At 33.8% G+C, this 25,000-nt stretch overlaps 3 protein-coding genes across 3 annotated transcripts in view; all 3 read left to right on the forward strand.

Annotated features, from left to right (window-relative positions):
- The window catches only part of LOC125778503 (uncharacterized), an 88,304-nt gene that overhangs the window by 55,391 nt on the left and 7,913 nt on the right, over positions 1-25,000 (forward strand). The window lies entirely within an intron of this gene.
- LOC125775278 (protein TIS11-like) lies at positions 8,429-12,676 on the forward strand (the record flags this gene model as incomplete). Its single annotated transcript, XM_049456683.1, is given in 2 exon segments — positions 8,429-8,751; positions 11,052-12,676. Coding segments are annotated over 2 exon segments (1,122 nt in total), but the record flags the coding sequence as incomplete, so codon positions are not given.
- On the forward strand, positions 21,384-22,686 carry LOC125778506 (uncharacterized). The gene is made up of 2 exons (XM_049456686.1): positions 21,384-22,004; positions 22,060-22,686. The coding sequence occupies exons 1-2, from the start codon at positions 21,992-21,994 to the stop codon at positions 22,392-22,394; spliced, it is 348 nt and encodes a 115-aa protein (XP_049312643.1). The 5' UTR covers positions 21,384-21,991; the 3' UTR covers positions 22,395-22,686.

The raw sequence follows: 25,000 nt of genomic DNA on the forward strand, positions 1-25,000 counted from the left end.
GATCAATGTCTTTTTCACACGGTTTTTTATTCTGGAACCAATCTACCGTGAAAAAATAGAATTAGATGTATTTTGAACCTTCTAACTATCGGTCAATCATTTTTCAAGTAAAACTGTTAAATCAATCCAAGTATAACACACAAAATAGTGTTTTTGATCTAAGCAGAAAATGGAGGGTCGGATCTTTCAGTTACATTTTCGGTTGGATAACATTGGTTCAATTCATTCGCACACTAACTAACTGAGTGGAAGTCACGTGGTTTCCTTAAAATAATATCGCATACGCGTGTAATTGATACATATGTTTGTTAAATAAAAATAATTGGAGTAAAATTTCCACATTTACATGAACAGCAGCATATAGTACATAAATTATACATATGGTACAATTAACCCCTTCGTGCTTTACATTCGAATTATTTTACCGCTATTTCAGTGGTAAAATAGGTATTTAATGAACTCGTTGAACCTATCGTTTATCACTATTCTTATCTTTATCGGTTTTATTAGATGTGGATAGGAGGGAAACCAAATATTACTTTTAATTTTGTGTAGAGATAGTCGAGAATCGAAGGGTATAGTTGTGCTTACGTTGCTACCGTAATTGAAAATTAAATAATTCACCATCATTTAATTTTTTTAATTGGAATTATTTTTTTATTGACAGTTTTTTTTTTTTTTTGCAAATTTGTGGCTTGTAATAGCTAATTAAATCGTTCATCTGTACAGACATACATATGTATGTATATATGCACTTAAAGTTATTTGTCTGAAAATATAGCTTAGCACCAAAACCTGTAAGATAATAATAATATATTATTCTTAACATACTCACTTTTGTTTGCATTTTCTGAACAGGAACTAAGATCACAATAGTCGTTTTGTGAGCGCTAAATGTACATATCTGTGTGATGTGTGTTTAGATTGTGTCTGCTCAACACATGTACCTACATACATATATACATACATATATTCATACACACATATAAAAACGTGTATATATACAATATCAATGTATATATGTATACATATACAAGTATTTCTACTTGAAAACAAGAGTCAAGCAAGTCTTTGCCAGCACTCTGTGTTCGGCTTTGACTCACTCACATGTCCGGTATTTGTTGTCCATGAGCGCCCATACGAGCGCGATACAACATCAAATACATTTACATATAAATAAACCTATACGATTATGTATGTATATATAACTCCGTACTTACATATATACGATATATTTGTGTACATACAAGCATAGTTTTATGTACATATATGTGTATATATATAAATCTAGGTAAATAATTTTGTGTTTAATATAAAATTACTGTATAAATTAAATACTTGTACTTTTTAACTTTGTAACATCTACATACATACATATATGTATATATAATTTATATATCTATATACTTAGATATATAATGTGTTTGTTCATACATATATGTGGAGATAAGTGCTAACACACGTTGCTTAAAAATAAATTTAACTTGCAAGTTGTTTGTTGGTTGAAAAGAGACAAAGTTGATATTTTTCTTGAGAGTCTACAACTTGAGAGTTAGTGATTACTTTGGGTTGCGTACAGGTTTTTGAACACGCTACAAGGAAAAGATCACTTTGAATTTACATATATTTATGTCTGTTTATATGTATATGTATTTGTATTGTGTAAATGTGTTTGAAAGTGCAATATGTGAGAAAATGTATGTACATAGATGCGAAGAGCGAAACTATAGGGTATATGCGATTGTGGTAAACCAGTTTATAACGTTCAAAACAATACAAAGTAGTGTAGTAATGCGATATGACGCAAGATGCGGGAATCAGTCGAATGGCAGAGTTGTTTAATTTGTTATCTGGGTTTTTTTTCTGAGTGAGAGTATTTGGATGGACTTCCCTAATCTCACATTTCAATGAAAAGGAAAATTAATCAATGCAAACTAGGAAATTTTTAGGTTAAGAGACAACCTCTGTATATACCTGTAATATTTACAGACAAATTTAAAAAAACGTAAATATATACATATTTATGTACATATATATACCTGAAATTAAAATGTGCATATATTCAAATACATACATATATCTATATATGTACATATACCTGCTTTTATTGTGTGTTTCTTTTTTAATTTTAACGTTTACAAATCAAATCGGCCATAGCCTGTTTTAAATACCAGAAGAGATGGTTAATTGTGAAATATGAAATTAGGTAAAATATTTTGACGTTAATAATATACCTATAGACCAAGCTTACCTAAGTCAGGCGTTAGACTTACCGCTATTAGACTAGCACCGAAAACTACAATTTTAGCCATTTTTATGTTTTTTATTTTTGCGTTTCAATTTGCTGCATGTTGTGTATGTATTGCTTCACATGAATATGATTAAAAATACGTACAGAAAATGCAGTTAAAGACTGCCGATCACAGCTTCAGCTGAAGTGAAGGTATTTCAGCCGGTTGGGTTTAGCTGAGTAGGTTGGCCATTGCAATAATAAAAAAAATAAGTTGATGGCTTGCGTTATTATTTGCTCTGTCTTGCCGAGTTACCGTAGATGAGTTTGCCTCATTTACTTGACTTCGCTTAAGTTTTGCATGGTTGCTCAGCAGGTTATTGGAAGAGGCATTTGCTTTGGGTTTCTTGTGATTTAACTTTTTGTGGAGTGAGTGGTGTGTTGTTTGGTGTCTTCATAGTAGTGGTTTGAACTTGAGCTCTATACATAATTGGTAAGTTGCATAATGTGTTACAGCATCGAAGCAACAGTTTTGTTTGGCTTTTTTATTTCCATTTATTGTATTTTTGACGGTTGGTTTATCGTTTCCAAAAAAAGTCTGGATATACATATGAACATACATACATACTTATATGGTCATAAATGATGAAAGGTTGTGTACTATTTATGTTTATAATCTTAACCTAAGAGCTTAGTACCAATTTTTGCAGACATAAAGTAAAATGAAAAATATAATTTGTTGTTAATGAATTAGACAATATACATATGTAATTTATGAAAGTATGTATTTCACAACTGTAACTGTGTACACTTTGTTAACTATGCTTGCAAACAAAAGATAATTTTAACAGATTTAAATATTTTTTGGAATCATTAAAATAAAATGGGAGCCAAACCTTTATTTAAATTTCTAGTTGACTCTATAATATTTTAATCTTGAATCTGATCTTTTCATATATCAGATGCATTTTTTAATCTAAATGGCTTTGGAAATCTTATAATTTTACATAAACATTACATTTACATGTTTTGTCTCAAAATTTTTGCACAGCATATTCAAATGTGCATATACATACATATGTACATATAAAAATAGGAGTATTCTATGTAGTACGTAAAATTTAAAATTATTACATTAAAATGGTTTTAATTTTAGCCGAATAATAAAATAAATCATATTTCATTGAATAGCTTCGTTTTTTTAATAGAACGTCACACTTCCTGGATATAACAGAGTTGTATCAGATCCTGGCAACGTGCATATGGTAATTCTGCCCAAACCTTTTTCACTACCTGCTACAATTTTCTCAAATTGGATTATATGGAGTTGAGGTAAAAAAACTGCATAGACTGATGCTTAAGGGGTTAGGGGTAGTCAGAATTTTCAAAAAAATATTTTTTTTTACATTTTCTTTAAGTGTAATTAATGCCTTAAAAATATTTTCTGAAAATTTCACGTTGATCCGATAATTAGTTTTTGAGTTATTCGACAAATAACAAACAACGGACACCTCAAAGCGCTAGTGTGAAACTTTAAACACGTTTTTGTCAAAACTATGTTTTTTGAACTGGTGACAACTGTAACTCGAAAACTGCTCAATAGATTTTAATGATCGAAAGATCATTTTAAGACCGATTAACTGATGTTTTTTTCCCAAAAATTAATACAAAATTTCCTGAGGCCGCCATTGTGTTAATTTTTGAAAAAAAAAATCTTTTGATCAGGCCCGAGTTTATCTATTTACAACTTTTGTAAAATAACACGATTTATTAGCAAAAAAATACCGAAAATTCTCATTTTTTCGTGCCTTTGACTACCCCTAACCCCTTAACTTCAATTCCGTCGATTCTACAATCACTTGATGAAATGTTTAGTGTCATTGTCTTGTTGCTGTACCCATATATTAAATGTTATATTACTTCAGGCATGAGGTAACTCCTCTACCTCTTCTAATAATATGACATACATATGATCCTTAAAGCTTTCAATCACGAAAATTGGATCAGTTCCACAATGGGAAAAGCTAGGTACCAGTAGCTATAATTGACAAATATTGGCCAATATGTAAGATATATAGTATAATTGAAATTCATGGATACTCTTTTCCTGACAATAGTATGTCTGTGTGTCGAAAATGGGTTGAATCGTGTCAATACTTCCCTTAGCTCCCATACACCTAGCACAACGATTTTCGTACTTCAGATGATTTTCTACCGTATATATCAGCTGACACATGAGTTATCTCTATGAAAATGAGAGAGCGTAGTTATTTGATAACAGTGTAATCTTGCGCCTAAAATGCATAAAATAGGGCGAACTCCCATACAGAACATATAATAATTTTCGTTTTTCTAACAAACCTTATGTCAAATATGTCGTTCAGTGTATTAGTTATATATGTATAGTATACTATGTATACATACAATTGCTTGGATTCCAATCTTCTGGTTGACGTTTTACACCTTAAGGTATTTACCTGGCTTTGATTCTTGCACGTTACAAGATTATAAAATATTCGGTTGCACCCGAACTTAGTCTGCTTTAATTGTTATTTCTATTATCAAGGACATTAGCTATCGTTTGAGCAAAATATCCTCATATTTCTTGGATCTCCTTAAATATTTTTCCTAATTTTCTTAATTAACAGGCAAGGATGAATGAGAATAACGATCATCACAACAACAATTTGTATCCTATTTTAAGTCAATGGTCTCGTTATGTGCACCGTAATTGTACCTCGTCATTTATATGTGATCCAAAAAAGTTGTACAGCCAAATATATTTTCATATTGACACTCCTATTACTTTGTGGACAATTGCAGTATGCATGTGTAAGTGGTGCGCCAATCTCCTCTTAAGGTCAGGCGCTTCATAAGTTTTGGGTTGAGATTAGGGGATTGACATACAGATCACATTTGCATCCTTGCCAGATACCAACCTCGATGTATTGTTTTGGGTCATTATCTTGTTGATAACACTATCTCAGCGGCATGTTTGCTTCAGCATATGGTAGCATAACATTTTGCAAAATGTAAATAAAGGACCAACGCCTTGCAAAGAGAAAATGGGCATGTTTCTCTTCTTCTCTTCTCTTCTTTTCTCTGCACCATTAAGTTTCCGCCCCCATGTTTAATTGTATATGCGGTATCTACGATAAAATTCTTTACCTTTAGGCCGGCGGACTGTCCTTTTACAAATATTTTTGCAAAGATTAATTTTAATTTTACTACGGAATAAAATGTTTTGCCGACTTTTTTCTCATGTGGACTTCACAAATTTTTATGTTCAGTGGCAAAACTTTTTCCCTCTGTAGGTGAACCTCAACAACAGCGTGACAGTTGTTTCTTCTTTTCGCTATTTAGCGCTAATTCGAGATACCAAGTGCAGTAAGGTTCTTCAACACCTAATGTCTCCACTGGACACCCTGACGCCTTTTCGCTTATGATTATGTTATGATAACAAATGACCGCATACAGATTTGGCAACAGCAATGGCAATAGATTTGACAGTTAGTATGCCATAAACTTTAGCCTGTCGAGATGCGGAGTAAAGTAGCACTTATGAATTTTGGTATTGTTGATGGTTTTGATATTGGTTCTAAGATGTACGAAATTATCTACGACTGTTATATGTAAGGATGGAGTCATGTGTAGAAGTTATGGCTCAAGTAGCTCACGACTTCTGGTCTTAGACCAAGTATCCTCTGGGCAGCTAAACAACATCCGTTTGAAGGCGAGCTAAAGTGAGAAGGTGCACTCTCCCTTCCCTGAGTAGTGCGCTGATTTTGTGATCCGCCCCGTAAAATCGCCCTCAATGAAAAGGAAACACCAGCCTCGGATAAGAGACAACCCTTTGATGACGACCATGACATACACCTGTAATATCCGATTCATAATTGGAAAGGTCCCGCTGCCCAGCCAGTTTGATTTTCTCATAAAAGTAAAGTCTGACAACACCGTAGTCCAAGAAATGTAATAGGCGGGACCAGGACTGAGATGAGTAGTTCCTTGAGGCATTTACTATAGTGGCCATATAAAGGAGCGCAAATTGGGGGTAGCATTCGTGGTGGGAGAGAAACTTCGAATGTCCAGCCACAATCTGCATCAAGCGACGGCATCTCCTTACGTACAGCTGCAAACGCAAAAATTGGAAAAAGCAATAGAACAGCTGGTATGATGAGGAGTGCCGTATCGCAGCGGAGAGAAAACAATTTGCCTACATCGCAACGTTGCAATCGACTACAAGACGTTCGGGATTGGATATACGAGGTGTGTTCAAAATGTATCGCGAATCGTAACTGACAGTTTTCTTCGATTGCAGGGGCGTGGTGCATCATGAGTTCTTGCCACAGGGAAGAACGGTCAATAAGGAATATTACCTGCAATTTATGCGCAATTTGCGCGAAGCAATCCGTCAGAAACGCCCGGATTTGTGGAAGAACAACAATTGGCTTTTGCACCACGATAACGCCCCTGCTCACACACATCGTTGCTTGTGTGCGAATTTTTGGCCAAAAACAACACACTAATGATGCCGCAGCCACCGTATTCCCCAGATCTACCCCCCTGTGACTTTTTCTTGTTCCCTAAACTGAAGAGCCCAACGAAAGGACGACGTTACGCTTCTCTTGACGAGATAAAGACGGCATCGAAGGAGGAGCCGAAGAAGATAAAAAAAATTATTTTTAGACGTGCTTCGAAGATTGGAAAAACCGTTGGCACAAGTGTATAATATCTCATGAGGATTACTTTGAAGAGGACAAAATAGATATTCATGAATAAATAAATAGTTTTTGAAAAAACACAAAATTCGCGATACTTTTTGAACACACCTCGTATACCGAGAGTTGAAGAGGAAGCGATAAGCATTTGCAGTCAAAAACAAAGAGGCCGAAATGTGTGAGCATGAAGAGCTTGACAAGCTGGCCAACAGGGATAATGCTCGAAAATTCTACGAAAAGATGCGACGACTAACAAAAGGCTTCAAGACAGGTGCACACTCTTATAGAACCCCCCGAGGTGATCTAGTAACCGATATCCATAGCATACTAAAATTATGGATGGAACACTTCTCCAGCCTGCTGAATGACAGTGAAAGCATAACACCAGGAGATGGCGAATCCGATTCCTCAATCGATGACGATGGAGCAAATGTTCCATTGCCCATGAAGAAGTTCGAATAGCAATTATCCGTCTGAAGAACAACAAAGCGGCGGGGCTGATGGGTTGCAGGACGAGCTATATAAACACGGCGGCGAAGAAATGATAATTAGCATGCATCAGCTTCTTTGTAGAATATGGTCGGACGGAAGCATGCCCAACGATTGGAATTTAAGTGTGCTCTGCTCAATCCTTAAAAAGAGAGACCCCACAATCTGCGCCAACTACCGTGGGATAAGTCTCCTCAAAATTGCATATAAAGTTTTATCGAGCGTATTGTCTGAAAAATTAATGCTAACTATCAACACACTGATTGAAACTTATTAGTGTGGCTTTAGGCCTGAAAAATCAACAACATACTAGATATTTACCACCGCATCTCGGTAAAGACCCGTGAAAAGAGAATATTCATCGATTTCAAAGCTGCTTTTGACAGCACAAAAAGGAGCAGCCTTTATGCCACGATGTCTTAATTTGGTATCCCCGCAAAACTAATACGGCTGTGTAACTGCCAAAAGCTCCGTCAGGATAGGAAAGGACCTCTCCGAGCCGTTCGATACCAAACGAGGTTTCAGACAATTCGACTCCCTATCGACCGACCGAATTAAATTCGGGTCAATTCCGGTAACGTAGACCCGGCTGCTGTGTAAATTTTAGATTTTCTTATAATCACGTTTTGTGGCCTGTGGTCCGATAACGCCCATCTACAAACTCGTCTTCCTTTTTTTTTTTACCCATAGAACACGTGTACCAAGTTTCATTCATCTCAATTACATTTTACATTTACAGGTAAAGTTACAGCTTGCACAGACAGACGAACGGACTGACAGACAGACATGGGGATTTCAACTTGTCTCGTCACCTATAACCTATATCTATCTCGATTCGTTTTAAGTGATACAAACAACCGCTAGGTGAACAAAATTATTACACTATGTAGCAATATGTCGCAGGAGTATAAAAACCAAAAACAACGGAATATTTTTATATAATTATTTGTTGTTATACACGTTTTTTAATGTGTTATATGTTTTTCAGAACCAGTCAAATGATCAACAGCAACATATTCGTTCAAGTCGTACAGTTAGCAACAATGGTGATATAATTACTTCCGAAATGGATGATTCTGTCAAAGCAGCCGACCAGAAAGTAAAGCTGGACATCAAGAAAGATTCTGATCAATGCCGTCCCCACACTGCGTTGACCAGAACCATTTCGCAACCACAACCTCAGGCACAACATGAGGCAAATGTTGAGTCCTATGTAACAACTATATTAGAAAATTTCGGAAACTTGAACTTACATCGTAAACTGGAGAGAACACAATCTGAACCCTTACCACAACAAGTTAATACTTCTAGGTAATATAATAAATTTTTTTTTCCTAATTGTGATACACTATTTTTGCATATTAATTTGATATAATCAAACAATATAAACCATATTTTTGCTGCAGGGAACTTATGCTCCAAGTTGATAGAATATTAAATTATAAATAGTTTTATAGCTTGGATGAATCGTTGTAGGAATGAACTCTTCGCATTCTCCAAATATCCACATTATCCATTTTTTTGTTAATTCCTGATGCAACGGTCATCTTAAAAATTAAAATTTGAATAATTAACATAACGTTAAAATTCGATTCAGGAGAGTCACGAATTTCATCAAAAAGAAAGAATAAACGTTAACTTCGTTTGCGCCAAAGCTATAATACCCTTTATAAATAAAAAAGCTTTCATACAAAAATTTGACTTCGATCGAACAATTTGTATGGCATCTATATGTGGTGGCCGAATCTAAAAAATGTGTTCGGAGATTGTACTGTTATCTCGAATAGTATTCTGTGCCAATTTTGTGAAGATATCTCGTCAAATAAACAAATTTTCAATACAAAGGACTTAGTTATGGTCTTTCAGTTTGTGTGGCACTATATGCTATAGTAGCAATTAATAATGATTTTCATGTTAACATATGGAAACTTTTTTGAACGCAGGTGAAACAGTTTACTTTGAGGGGACAAGGGTCTTCATTAAAGCATGGTTAAATCGTAGATTAGATCAATTGAAAAGTCCCCGACCTGAAACATACAAGTAGATGGCGTTAGAATTAAATCAATATAATTTTTAGTTATCCCCAACTTTCAAAAGGGTGTACAAATTAGACAGCTGTTCGGAGCATTAAATTATATCATTTTAAGTGAAGCAACTTTAGTTATTTTGGAAAAAAAGGTTAAAAAAGAATTTTGTGTCTTCATAAAACATTTCATTGTGAAGGAAAAAAATGCAGTTGAAACTAAAACTTGCCCTTTGCGTCGATATGTGACACTGCTCACGAGGAACCCACTCCAAAGCGTGGAAAAACGCGACAGTCGACTGCGCATGGAAATACCTGTAAAAAGGAAGGACCATCAACAGCAACTATTACATAACCGAAAAACGGCCGCTTTTGAAGAAAAAGATAGTTCTGTTTAACCAATGCACCGTGCCACAAGTCGGTGAAAACGACGGCAAAAGTCCATGAATTGGGCTTCGAATTGCTTCCCCATCCAACGTATTCTCAAGACCTAACCTTTAGCTACTATTTCCTGTTCAAAGATCTCAAAATCAATGCCTGCTTGAAAAAATTGAATGAAGAGGTGATCGCCGAAACTGAGGCCTATTTTGAAGCAAAGGACAAACCGTACTACACAAATCCTATCGAAAAGTTGGTGGGTCACTATGATAGAACTATGTTAAAAAAAAAACGAATTTTGCCCGAAAAAGTGTGTTTTACTATAACTGGGGACTTTTCAATTGACCTGTTATACTGAATAATTTAAAGTGCCGGTATAATTGAGAACCGATAGAGAAAGCTGGCAGTGTGGATATTTGTTGTTTTTTAGTAATTTATAAAGACAGTTTTTTAAGGCATGTGTGGTGGTATTAGTTTCATGTTATAGCCAAGGTTTTAGCTTTATTGTACAAATTATAAATATATTATAAAAATAAGGGCGGACATTACAATGTTCTAAAAATGATTTCGGGCAGGCTAATGCCGCGCAGCGACTTGCTCGAATTAATTCCAACAGAGAAATTCAATTTTTGCGCGCATTGGGGCCGTATGTCGACAATAACGCGCAGAATATTCTGTTTCAAGGCGTAACTCGTCTCGTTCTAATTTGCGTAGACATTGACTGTTTAGTCGGGTGTATGGCATGTATCGCCGTCTTGTGGGAACCTAAGTTCGCCCACATCAACATCTTCCAATTCAGTCACGGAAAGATCAATAATGATCACCCTATAGAGTTCTTCATTGACTGTATCATTATGGAAGGCTTCATTTTTTTTTTTAAATATGGATCAATGAATTTCCGTTATCCGTTTATCACAAAAAAAGTAAGCTTCAACGCTAAACAAAATTTTCTTGAGAAAATTGGGATCGGTGGCCATCTCATTTTGGGTCCATTCATCCAACGTGTGACACTTTAGCTCCGGAGTATGTCTAGATATTTCGAAACTGAGTATAAATCAAATAACAGCTGTCCGAACGACCAGCTCCCATAAAGTAGTGCCTCATTGAAAAAAACTGAAGACAACGTCCTTTGTAATTTACCGTAGTTATTTATATAAATTTTATAAATTTGAAATGTGTATATTATATAAATTGTTTTCTTTGTTTTAAGATATAAAACCGAACTTTGTCGTCCGTTCGAAGAAGCCGGTGAATGCAAGTATGGAGAAAAGTGCCAGTTTGCTCATGGATATCATGAGCTACGAAACTTACAAAGACACCCAAAGTACAAAACCGAATATTGTCGCACATTCCACAGCGTTGGATTTTGTCCTTATGGCCCAAGATGTCATTTTGTACATAACGCGGATGAAGCTAGAGCTTTACAACAAATGCAGCAGCAACAACAACAGCAGCAAACAAAATTGCAAAATCATTCCAGTTTTCATAACTGCATCACAACTTATCCATTGCAGCCTAAACCAGGAAACAGCGCAGCTAATCTCAATCATTCACTACCTTTGAGTCCTCCCCTGAGCATGTCAACAGGCTCAGATCGAGAGTCACCCACAGGGTCATTATCCTTAAGTCCTACCAGTTCTATGACTAATTTTACATTTGGCGATCAAGTTAGTCCGGTAAATTCGGTTTTCCAGAACACATTTCCTTACGTAAACACTCCACCCGAAAGCCCAAACGCACCAATTTCCCCAGTGAATACACCACCACCTAATATAATGTTAGGTTCAATACAAAATCAGACTTCGTTGTACATAAAGCCTGTTACAATTCAAGGCAAACAGGTCCTACAAAAGAGTTCGAGCTCTCCAATCGCTATAATCAGGAATGTTAATAAAATTCCGGCCAAAGTTAATTCTGTTTCATCACTTAACAGTGGTGAAGATGCACGTCTGCCAGTTTTTAACAGATTGAGCTCAGCTGTTGAAAAGTTTCCTAACAAAGCTTTATAATTTGACGAAATCTCAATTTGAATATAATTAAAATTTCTAGTTTTTTTGTTGTTTTACATTTTAAATTATACATATATATATACAACCTAAATTATTAAACAAAAAATATATTTTACGATAATTTATATATTTTATATTAAATATCTCTTTATCCAGAAAATGGGTATATACTAGAAAGGGGACTTAGTTCGTAGGAAAGAGTTGGAGAAAGATGAATAGGCAAAATATGCTTTTGCATTTATTAAATTATCTATATATAATATTTATTTTATATATACAATATATTATTTCATTTTGTTTACAGAAATATTTTATATGCCACTAAAATACTTCCATATAAAATTTTTAATTTATAACTTAAACACAATGGATAATGTAATAAATTAGGTGCAGTTATGAAAATTATTAATGAAATGAAGTCAAAGTGAGATGAGAAATTAATATTTTGTAGTATTAAAATTGAAAATATATCTACCCGGATACTATATTAACGTAACTACCTGTAAAACGTAAATTATTACCTACTTTTATCTTTTTACACAATAATGATGTGTAAATGAAATGAAAAATATTTATTCCAATACGTTACAAAAACTCGAAGATGGTTAACACTGATGAAAATTCTCAAAGTGCCTTACAGTTAATTAAATATATACATATGTAGATATTTTAGTATTTATACAATTTTTATTTAATTGGTTAAGAGATGATTCGTGAATTAGTCGTCTTCCTTTTTTACTTTCGTTAAAAAATGCTTCCATTTATTTTTACATGTGCTTATACAAATTTTGAATAAAATACATTTACTTTTTCTTATTAAAATGTTTATGACTGTTTTTTCTTGGTAATTTTTTATTGGGATTTAATCGTATAAATATATCTGCTGGATAGAATACAAATTGGCTAAAACAAAAAGTTTAATCCTCATTGCTAATATTTTCTTTAAATATTCTCTATTACCCTTTCAATTGGATTAATGCTGTTGAAATACATACTGTACATAATTAGTTTATAAAATAATGTATTGAAAATGCCTAATCCAATGAGTAGCCTGCGTGCCTATTACATCTGAAAAAATTCCAATGCTTGCTTAAATTAATTTCAATTTTTCCCGATATAACAAATGTAAAAATTAAAAGCTACGTAATAAATATTTTGAAAATCAAGTTTTGAACACTGAATTAGTGATTTACTATTGAAATAGTTATTTGTTAATCAAGTCGTCCATAATCCTGTATTGAATACAATTTTAAATGCACAAAAACTGTCCGCCTTAGCCTAAGGTAACACAAACATCAACAAAAATGTCGAAATAAGATTTCAATAAAAATCTAGTATCTCTGTTCCAAAAATATTCCATACCTTCGCTAGGTACCCATAACCGATATAATGAATACTTCAGTTACAGAAATGAGAATAAGAAAATGCGTGTACTTTTTTTTATTTATTTATAATTAATTCCCGCGACGGCAAAGCTGAGGGTTAAAAAATTCGATTTTGACAGTGCTTTAGTAAAAGTAACGTAAGTAAAGTAAAGTTGGCTGCAGAAAATGTGTAATTTTCCAGAAAAAAAAACTTGAAGTGCGATGTTAAGGGGGGGTAAGGTATTTTCGTTTTTTTTTTTTGCATTTTTTATTTTTTTATTGTATATTAATGTACAATATCTTAAGATTATTCTGTGAAAATTTGAGAGCAATTAAAGCAAAATTGACGGAGATATACACTTGTAAGTCTCCGCCCTCTGATTTGATTGTGAGCGTCTGTGAAACTTTAAACGTGTTTTTCCCACAACTCACGTTTTCAAAGTCGGTGCCCCTCATAACTTCAAAACTACTGCACCAATCCTTTTGAAATTTTAAACACTATTTCTGTACATATTTTACGAGGTAACGCTGTCGAGTTTTTTTTTTGTTCATAATTTTGATTTTACAATGACAAATTAGCCGATTTTTTCTCAAAAAATTGTGTTTTTCACTTCAAAGTCTTCGAAAAAATTCAAAAATTGAAATTAAAAAAAAAAAACTCGACAGCGTTACCTGGGGCAAACTATTATCTAACGAATGAACTTGGGTTTTTTGATTTCAGATGATCTAGCAGTTACGAGTTATGAGGGGCACCGCAATTCAACTTTTTTGCGAGACACGTCCGAACAATTGCTACCATTGCCATAGTTTTCAATATTTCTTTATAAAAATTTGACGAGATATTCCTCAAATGTCATACTTTAATGTACTTTTCGTTAAATAAATATATTTTAACTGTGTCGTTAGAAAACAAATCACAAAAACATGCCTTTTTTCGTGCTGTTTGACCTTACCCGCCCCCCCTTAAGGGGCACGCCTAGTGTGAAATTTTAAAAAAATCAATTTTTTTCATATTTCGATAGGTTGTACTTTTAAAAATAACATACTAAAATTTCAAATCGATATCTGAAACAGTTTTTGAGTTACAGCCATTTAAAAGAGTAGCCGGTCGGCAGTTGGTTGCATTGGAACTTCAAACGCGTTTTTCTCGAAACACCATTTTTCTAAATTGCTGCAGTGATTACTCAATAACAAATGATCCGATCACTATCGAATTGTTTTTACATGTTCTATATATAGTTCTCCGTACAATGACCTATCGATTTTTGATGTGATCAAAACATCGAATTTTGGCAGGCCAAAAACGACCAAAATTTTGGGTAAAATTCGACTATTATTTTGATTTTTTTTATTAGCCCGTACACACAATATGTTTTAGTTTAACGAGAATTTTTTTTTTTTAGGTTTCATCAACAGAGAAGGCTGCAATCATGGCAGCAGTGGAGGACCTTTTTTTGTACTCTTAAAAACGCGTTTTTCTCGAAACAATATTTTTCGAAATTGCTGCAGTGATTACTCAATAACAAATGATCCGATCACTGTCGAATTTTTTTACATGTTCTGTATATAGTTCTCCGTACAATGACCTATCGATTTTTGATGTGATCAAAACATCGAATTTTGGCAGGCCAAAAACGACCAAAATTTTGGGTAAAATTCGACTATTTTTTTGATTTATTTTATTAGCCCGTACAGACAATATGGATGCCGCGTCGGCATTAATGCTGAGCGATAAAAAACGCGCCGCACAACGCAACAGTAATTTGCCACTGCCGCTTTACTTACGGACAGCAGTTAGATTCCTTTGCGCTCAGCGATATTTTCATAAATTTGTTATTAGGAGATCAATACTGCTTCTAACGCCTTTTTAAATGCGTAGGAAAATAACCGTTATCATTTCCATTTAGATGTTGTTAATACGTTATTGTTAAATTTCGTCATAAATTCATTGGACAACGATTTACCGCATTTATAGTTTTCGGTCATTGTTGTGTTTGATGAAACAAAATTAATAGTTAATTTTAATACAAATTTTGTTTAAATGACAAAAGGAAAATACTGTGAATTTGAATAAAAGAATTATTTAGGTTTGTAAAGGTCCAAAACAAGTAAGAATTCCTAATGTAGTAAAATGTTCTAGAAAAATTATGTACAATGCCATCAAAAATGTTAAGAGTGATTCCAATCTGTTATCTTAAAACATATTTCGTAAGGCGCCCCTCGCAAAACAACTCACCGTGAGCACAAAATAAATGTTAGAAAATGTAAAGCTAATCCTTTCAAATCCTCACACGCAATAATGGTCGAAGTCATTGCAGAGTTTAGCTTAAAGGTGTCAAGTAGAGTATTGCGGAGACGTTTAAGTAAAAATAATTTGTTTGGGCGTGTGAGCATAAAAAAACCACTACTAAAGATAGAAGAGAATTCCACAAAACCGTGGCCCGAATCACCTGATACGACCTATCTTATGGCAGCGCAATATAAATGATCAGCCAACTCGGCTTCTACCGCCCGCTTTACCGTAGGATACCATAGATTTCCACGGTATTTGGATTTCTTCCGTAGAAACGTGTCAGATGATTACTTTCGCACAAGACAGGTTTACCACTCTCGATATATTGTAGTAAATATAAAAATTGTATTCAATACGTTTGAAATTTTCATAAGCTAGCTCAAAATCAGAATCGAATGCTATGATTTATAAATACACCCAACACTTTTTTAACACGGTAGATACGTTCCTCAGAAATTCGTGTAAAAAAAACCGTATAAAAAAGAGGCGTTTTCTATAGTAAAATGGGGGATACGTTCCATGTCATCTGAAAACTGTGTAAGATGAAATAAAGAACCATATTTACTTCGAAAAAGCGTGTAGCAAATGTTGAAAATTATAAAATTTCAGATATGTATGTATACAATTGTATGTTCATATGGCATTTAATTGAGCATTAAAACTTAAAATACATTATTTCTACAGGTGAAAAATTGGTAGAGCAAGCAAAAAACTAAAGAAATCTGTTAATCCAGGTATCCATTTCAGCAATGTTAATATCATGCGAAGAAAATGTGAAGGTAAGAGTTATCGAATAAGGGGATTTCCCAGTTACTACTATGTATGTTCATTTCAGCAATGGTGCTAAGTGTGGTACTCGTAAAACAAACATAATTACAAGACAGTGATTTTGAAAACGTACTAGATTACAAGTTTTTTACAAAAAAATTTTTTTCAATCGTGTAACTTCAAATCCGTGTAACAAGAAACCGTGTAAAAAAGGAGTTGGATGTATATGAACTATTTTTAATAGTTTGTTTTCAGTTTTGATATTTTATATAATGAAAAATTGTAGTTGAAAACTTAGATGTGTACAAAACTATATATGCGTATTGAGCAATGTCAACATTGTTCAAAAAAAAACAAACAAAGATGGCTGATTTCTACGGGCTCAACTTTTGACACATTTTGGATTCTACGGTCGGCAACTGAGGAAGGGAAAAGCGTTTTTCGCTGTTCCTGCTATAAATTTGCATATCTTAATATACTAAGGAATACAATTAAGCCCTATACCGATGATGTTATACCAGCAGATTGGATCTTTATGCACGATAACGATCCCCAGCATATTGGAAAGGTAATATAATGATGTATAATAACAATGGCTTACGCAAGAAAAATTTCCAATTACTGAATCGCAAGCGCAAAATCCAGATCTAAACCCGATCAAAAACTTGTGGAATGAAGTCAAAGGAAAAATTGGGCAAAGAAAATTTACAAATTTCAACGTTCTTTGCGCAGGAGTAGAGGAGGCATGGAACTCTATTCTTTTGCACAGATGCCAAAGGTTGATAGAAAGCTTGCAACGCAGCTGTGAATCGGTGATTAAAAATAACGGTTATTTCACGCCACTTGGTAATAATATTTATTTTGCCTTATAGATCTTTTAAAGTACTTGTCCAAGTTAATTTTGACTTAGGAATGTAAATTGAACCTAACATTATATATTTATTATAAGAAACTAAGTATTTTGAATTATTTTAGTTTTTAGTGATAGCTTTTGTGCAATATAAGGGTTTTACCTTCTTTAACTATAACGTTATTAAGTATTGTATTCCACAAGAAAGTGCGTTAAATGTCTGTCCATAGCTGTATGTATCGTCGATTCGGAGCATATTTTCTCTTACAAAAGAAGTGTCAAAATTAGTTATATTTAGTTTTTCTCACGGATTTTCTGTTGACATTGTGATGATTTTGTGTTATTCACAATTTATTCAGTTATCGCTCCAAAAACTCATTTTCATTCGGTGAAATCTTTTAAAAATTTATTTTTGAATCATAAAAACAAAACAATACAAAAGAACCAACCCAACCTATTCCAACCTTATATAATTGAATCATGAGTAAATATGAAAGTAAAATTATTTGAAAAATTCATAAATAATTTAAAGAGCAAATATTTTTATATTACTATATCTTAGTATTTATTGCTTAACTCATTTAAACAGAGACCAATTCTGGACAATTATTCAATTATAGACGTTCGTAAATAAAAGAAACAAAGTTCACATATTTTTCTTATATCGTTGCTTCAGCTTCAAGTTAAAATCATTTCAAATGCGTTTTTCATAACTACCGGGACCAAGGAAACGGAAAAGTCGCTGGGAGATTTGTAAAGTATTCCAATACAATAAAACCTAAAATAGCGAGCTAATGTAAACTTAATAGAAATACTTACAAATTTATTAATTTGCATGTTTTGTAACATTAGCAAACAAGCTGATTGAATATTGCTTTTTCGTATGTTCTAAAAGACGAAACACAACAGATTCTGTGATACCTTTGAAAATCAGAGCTGGATGTAACAATACCCCTGAATAACTTCTCTTACATAGGCTGCTATATATATTTCTGGACTAGGCAATACTAAGTGTTGCCAGGTGCAATCTGACATTTCCATTGGAAAGTTTGACATTTTTTAGCATAACATCACTCAGAACGTTTTGTCATTTAATCGTGAATTGTTTTTTTTTACAAGGAATTAAAAAATTCATCTCGGCCAAAAAATGGAATTAACTCGTGAACATTTTCGTGCGATCATTTTAAACAATTTTCGACATGGATTATCACGACAAGAGTGCATCGATGAACTAAAATCTTTGTATGGCTATGAAGCACCATCCTATAGCACTGTGAAAAACTGTTACAACGAATTCAACCGACGTTCGCTCAAAGACGAATTCCGTGAAGGTCGTCCAAAAACAGCCGTTGTGCCAGAAAACATCGTTGCCGTACGTGAACTGATAATGCAAGACCGTCATGTAACATACCTTCAGATAGAGGCATGCCTATGCATTTCTCCCACCAGCATACATTCGATATTGAATGAACACCTGGCCGTTTTCTCGTTGGATCCCGCACAATTTGACAATCGCTCAAAAAAGCTCGTGTGGATTGGTATAAAGAAATGTTGAAAAAATACGATCGCGGTGCTTCAAAAGACGTTTATAAGATCGTCACAGGTGACGAATCATGGATCTATGCGTATGAGCCCGAAACAAAACAGCAATCGACCGTGTGGGTCTTCCAAGACGAGCCAAATTCAACGAAAAAAAAAAACAAATAACCATTTTCGTTGATAAATATTCCTATTTTCATTATTAAGCCAGAAATATATATAGCAGCCCTCGTATTACATCAATTTAAAAATATGAAAATGAAAACAACCTTAACTTCAGTTGCACCGAAGCAAAAAAAAGTAGTTTTCCATATCGCTCATTTGCTGCAAGACCGGCATAAGTCAAAAAAATCGATTCGCCAGAAAACGCGTTTAAAGTTTTCAACTTACTACAACCTTACACGGTGACTCCAACCTTACACCTCTTCTCAAGCGGAGCATATAAGAGGTATTCATATGAATTTTTCACTCAACATGAAGTATGATATAACGAACAATTCTGCAGCATTAACTCAAAAATCACGATTTTTGAATTATGCCGATCTTGCAGCAAATGAGCGATATGAGAATGTATTTTGGTCGGTCAGTTTGTATTACAGCAATGTGCTCGACATGGGCCAAGCTCACAGAACAAATTGAAAACAAGTAAGGAAGGACTAAGTCCGGGTGCAACCGAACATTTTATGCTCTTGCAACTTACAAGAATCAAAGCCAGGGAAATCCTTTATTGTGTAAAACGTCAACCTAAGGATCGAAATCCAAGCAAATTTTTATATACATATACTACACTGAAAAAAACCCCGCAGTTAAATCAAATACTTTCTGCAGTTAAAGTACAGTAAAACAAAAGTATTTGTTTCAACAGCAAAACTCTTGACGGAAATACTTTGCTCTTGATTCAAATACTGTGCTTTTAAAAATCATCTTATTAAAATCTAATATAAAAATAGTTGTTTTAAAGGTTTCGCATTTAATTTTCTTTTGATTACAGTTTTTTAAATGTAAAAGTATTTGTCACAACCATTTCGCATTTAATTTTACTGTTTGTCCATACGATGACAGGGAAGTTGACGCTTACATTTTTCCATCGATCATTCTAACAGAAACACGTGTTGCGTGCGCAAATACTTTAATTTGGGTTTTATAGGTAAATATATGTGCTGAAAGTATTAATTTAAGTGAAAGTGATTACTTCAAGACATTTCGCGTTTAGTGAAGCTGCGCAAAAGGAGCTTACATAGTTTGCATTTGCATTAGTGTGCCTGCCGCATCGCCCGCTGCTTACGGAGGCTGTTTAAAAGGGACTTCCCCAGTGATTTTTTTTATATAAAAAACGACATTTGCGAAAAGCCTACTCTGCAGGTATGTCGTGGTTTATATACACATTTATTTCAACAAAAATATGTATTTAAAAACAATTTTTGTGCATTTTAGTTTACACTATGAGTGAGGAGTTGACAAAAATGGCGTTTAGAAAATAATGTAACAACTTGCAAAAATGGCGTTTAGAAAATAATGTAAGCATTTTAAAAATTCGGCGTAACTTCCGTTTAAATTTTCAGATTGAGGGTTTCGCACACATTTATAACACGCTTATAAATTATTTATATTAATGTATTTCTAGTTCGATATGCTAACGTGCTGTAGTGGTGATAGAACTATAACAAACCTTTCATCCATTCGAAGCTGGCTGAGCTCTGCAAGCACACCTTCAATATCCCCAAACAACGAACCCAACGTCGAAGAGGTTTTAAAAGAAACAGTAGCAGGTAACGACATAATAAAGAAGTACGAAAACTGTGGTTGTCTCCAAGAAAGTGACCAATCTGCAATAGTTCGCATTATTGTGGATAATTACTTAACACGTGATATTAAAATGACCCCGATCACCATAAATCAAAGAATACAGTACTGCTTATTTTAAAAATATTTTTTGATTTACATAATGAAATTTTTTTGATTTGTCAGGAATGCAAAACTTCTTTTTTGGAAAAATTTCAGTCTCACGAAGTTTTAGGTACCAATAACGCATATTATTTAAAAAAAATCGATCTCATATCAGTACCTTCAAAATTGTATACTTTAAATGACGGCAAAAAAGTTGTACGATTTTTTTGACAAATATACACATTACCTTGTGATAAAAACCAAGTGGATGGTAATATTTTATATATTTAAAATATATTTTATACCAATTTACATTAAAGCTTTAAACTTTGTGTAATATTTATTAAACAATAATATTTATGTTAAACACAACAATAAAACAAATACGATTACGTTTGAATCAAGAGCAATTACTGTTAATCTCAAATACTTCTACTGTTAACATAAATGTATAAGTATTTGCTACAACAGTGCCCCGTATTTCGATCAAAAGTGTTCCACTGTTAATTTAAATACTTGACGCATTTACTTCAACAGTGCTCGCACTTTTAAAACAAATGCTCAAAGTATTTGGGCACGTTTCTAATGCAAAAAGTATTTGTGGCAAATGCAGAATACTTTGGTTTTACTAGTTTTTTTTTCAGAGTATATATAACTCATACACTGACAGGCACATAAGATTTGTTAGAAAAACGAAAATCATTATATCGTCACCTGAAATGCAAAATAACGTAACAACAGTTTCGGAAATTTACAGTGGTATGAATGAAACACGAAATAAAATGGAACATGAGTGAAACAAAATTTTAATATTGGTTAAAACTGCTAGTGAAGCGGAATCAATAAGACACCCAATTTCGAATTTTTTGATGATACGTTATTTTGCATTTCAGGTGATATGTAGTATATGGGAGTTGGTAATAAAATTAATCATATGGAGTAAAGTCAGCCGGATGTCCGAAAATCCTGATATTAGGTATATGGTGGTTAAGTCAAGTTTTCCTTAAATTTATTTATTTTAGGCACAAAGATATACTGTTATAAGTAAAACACGCTAGTTCATTTTCATTGCGATAACTCTCATATTGGCCCAAGAATGATAGAAAAGAGATTACGCATTGCGCAGGTCCGTTATACTTGAAAAATGTAAGCAAACAATTGCTTACGTCACACGGCGCAGTAAAAAATTTGACAGCTATAAATTCGTGGTACCAATCAATGTGAAAACATAGAAACAATTTATTTTACCCGTGTAATTTTGTATTTAAATAACAAAATGAAATGTGTAGTGAAAAACTATGTCAATGATAGAAGAAATAAAAATGTGAAGAAAACATTTTTTATGTTTCCGAACGACAAAGGGCAGCAAAAAAGTGGATCCAATTTTGTAGAAATAATTAAGCATTTCACTTCAACGATGAAGACATTATTGGAAACGGGATGTACGAAATGGGTAAGTTGATAAATCACCTTTGTTTTAAAATATTTTAATTTTAAACTTTTCATAGACCTTGCCGCCAAAAGGACTTTGAAACCAGGAGCTATTCCCTGTCGCTATAACGTTGCAGCTAGTGAAAATGAGCAGCGAGCCACCAGAGCTGAGCGCAGGGAAAATAAGAAAATAGTGACTTCATTGTTGATAAATGTTGACCAACCTCAAGAAGTGCGAGTACAGTGTATACCTGCTGAAGATTTTAACGTGACTGAGGATTGTGCAGACCTTTCAATGGAAAATAGTTTGAATGAATTGTGCACTGAAGACGCTGCTATTAAAGAAACTTATGCCAATATTGCGAAATTCAATTATCAAAAGAAACGTAAAATAAGCAAATTTAAGAAATAATTGTATAGATTATATAAATAACTTTTAATATGACTAAAATATAACTAAAAATATTTAAAAAGAAAAAAAACTAAATAATCTGCGCCGATTCATATTCAAATAAAAAACACAAGCGGAATAAAATAAAAAACGTTATAAAATCTGAATTGTTTAATTTAAATATTTCTTTTAATTTTAAGTTTTATGTTAAATATTCAATTTAATCTATAATTGTAATTATTTTCATATTTAACTTGCACTGTGTTTTTTGTAAATGAGTTAATTTTTCCATTTTTTGTTTGGTGCGTATTTTAATAGAATAATTAATAAAAATATTTATATTGCAAAATAATAATTAATAAATTAATAAAAATCTTAAATCTCGCGGACCTTCAATATTTTATTTCATTTTTATAAACCAAAAACCAATCAATTATTATTAACAAGCAATATTTATTTGCTACTCAAGCTATTTCACGAAATTTATAAGCCGAGTGACGTACATAGATGCGCAGAACGAAAAATTTTTTGTCTCTCATCTGCGCAATCTTGTACTCTATCATTCTTGATATTGGCCGATATATATGGTAAAAAGTCACCCGGAAGTTCGATTGTCCTTATGTTAGGTATTGGGGGGCTAAGGGAAGTATTGGTCCGATTCAACCCATTTTTGACATACAAACAAACTACGAGGGCTGTCCGATAAATAACCGACCTCAACGTGAAGCTAGCGGCACATCTGAAAAAAAAGTTTCTACTTCAAATTGTGCATATTATAATAGCTACTCGCCAAAATTTCAGAAATTTATCTTGCGCAATTATCTGTTGACAGTCGTTTTTGTGAGTCTATTTCGGTGATTTCCCCAAAATGGAAAAAATTGAATATCGAGCAGTAATTAAATTTTTATTTTTGAAAGGCAATACGTCTTCACAAATCAAAGATGAGTTGGACTCTGTGTATGGTGACTCTGCACCATCGTTTACCACCGTAAAATTTTGGGCAGCTGAATTTAAACGTGGTCGCAGGAGCTTGGAAGATGATGAACGTCCTGGGCGTCCAAAAACTGTAACCACTAACGATAACATCGCTAAAGTTCATCAATTGGTACTAGACGACCGCCGGATTAAAGTTAGGGAAATAGCTGAGATTATGAAGATGTCAAAAGAAACTGTTTGTCACATATTAAACTAAGATTTGGGCATGAGAAAGCTGTCCGCGCGTTGGGTGCCGCGTTTGCTTACGCAAGACCACAAACGTGCGCGCATGAACATTTCCAGCGCTCTGTTGGCTCAGTTTAGAGGCAATAAGACCGAGTTTTGGCGCCGATTGATAACTGTAGCCGAAACTTGGATTCATCATTATACGCCCGAAACAAAAAATCAATCTAAACAGTGGATTGAAAAGGGGGAACCAGCCCCAAAAGAACCTAAAGCTGTGTATTCGGCTGGGAAAGTGATGGCGAGTGTTTTTTGGGACAGCCATGGAATTATTTTTATCGACTATCTTGAAAAAGGAAAAACTATAACAGGAGCATACTACGCATCATTATTGGACAAGCTAAAGGAAGAAATTTCGAAAAATCGGCCACATTTGCAAAAAAAGAAAGTCTTGTTCCACCAAGACAACGCACCATCTCACATCTCAACAGTCGCCATGGCGACTTATTCACCGGATCTAGCACCAAGCGACTTTTTTTTGTTTCCTCAACTTAAAACTGCGCTCGGCGGCCAGAGATTTTCGTCAAATGAGGAGGCAATCTCTTTCGTGAACTCGTATTTTGCAGACAAAGACGCCAAGTACTATTTGGAAGGGTTGCAGAGATGGGAGCATCGCTGGGAGAAGTGTGTGGAGTTACAAGGAGACTATGTAGAAAAATAAAAAAAAAATTTGAAAAAGTCGCGTGCATCATGGTTAGGTCGGTTATTTATCGGACAGCCCTCGTATTATCAGGGAAGAACTATTCCTGAATTTCAATTTTAAATCTCAGACATTGACCGATATTTTCGAACGAAAGTTTACTATAGGTAATGGAATCCAAATATTCGATATCTAAGAACTTGAACAGTTTTCGTTGAATTTGAACAATTTTTGGTCATAAGGTGATAGTGAGGTAAGGAGACTCGGGGAAGTAGACCATTTATGATATACAGAATTGCTATTGTCAGGAAAAAAATATACATTTCACATATTGATCGATATTTTCGGCCAAAAATCAACTATAAATACTAGGGTTCACATTCTCGGTACTTAGGGGATTGGATAGTTTTAGTTGGATTTAAACAATTTTTAGTCATAAGGTGGCCCATTGTAAAGGAATTATTACTGCAAAATTTTCTCCCGTTTTATTATTTACTTCTTGATTTGTAAACTGTAAGGCGAAAGACTCAAATGGATCGGATCCATATGTGATTTCACCAAAAGTGGGCGATGCCACTCCCATCGTCCAATTTTCGGCTCCCTTAAAGCTCTCATACCATCTTGGAGGTAAAATTTAATATCTCTGCAGTAATTAGTTATTGATTTATGTATTGTGCTTTTAGTAGTTTTGAACAGTAGCGTTATATGGAGAGTGAGCGAGGTTATCTTCCGATTTCATTTATTTTCACATTGGCGGTAACAGTTCTCA

Source organism: Bactrocera dorsalis, chromosome 4 (genome assembly GCF_023373825.1).
Source record: "Bactrocera dorsalis isolate Fly_Bdor chromosome 4, ASM2337382v1, whole genome shotgun sequence".
Taxonomy (NCBI): Eukaryota; Metazoa; Arthropoda; class Insecta; order Diptera; family Tephritidae; genus Bactrocera; species Bactrocera dorsalis.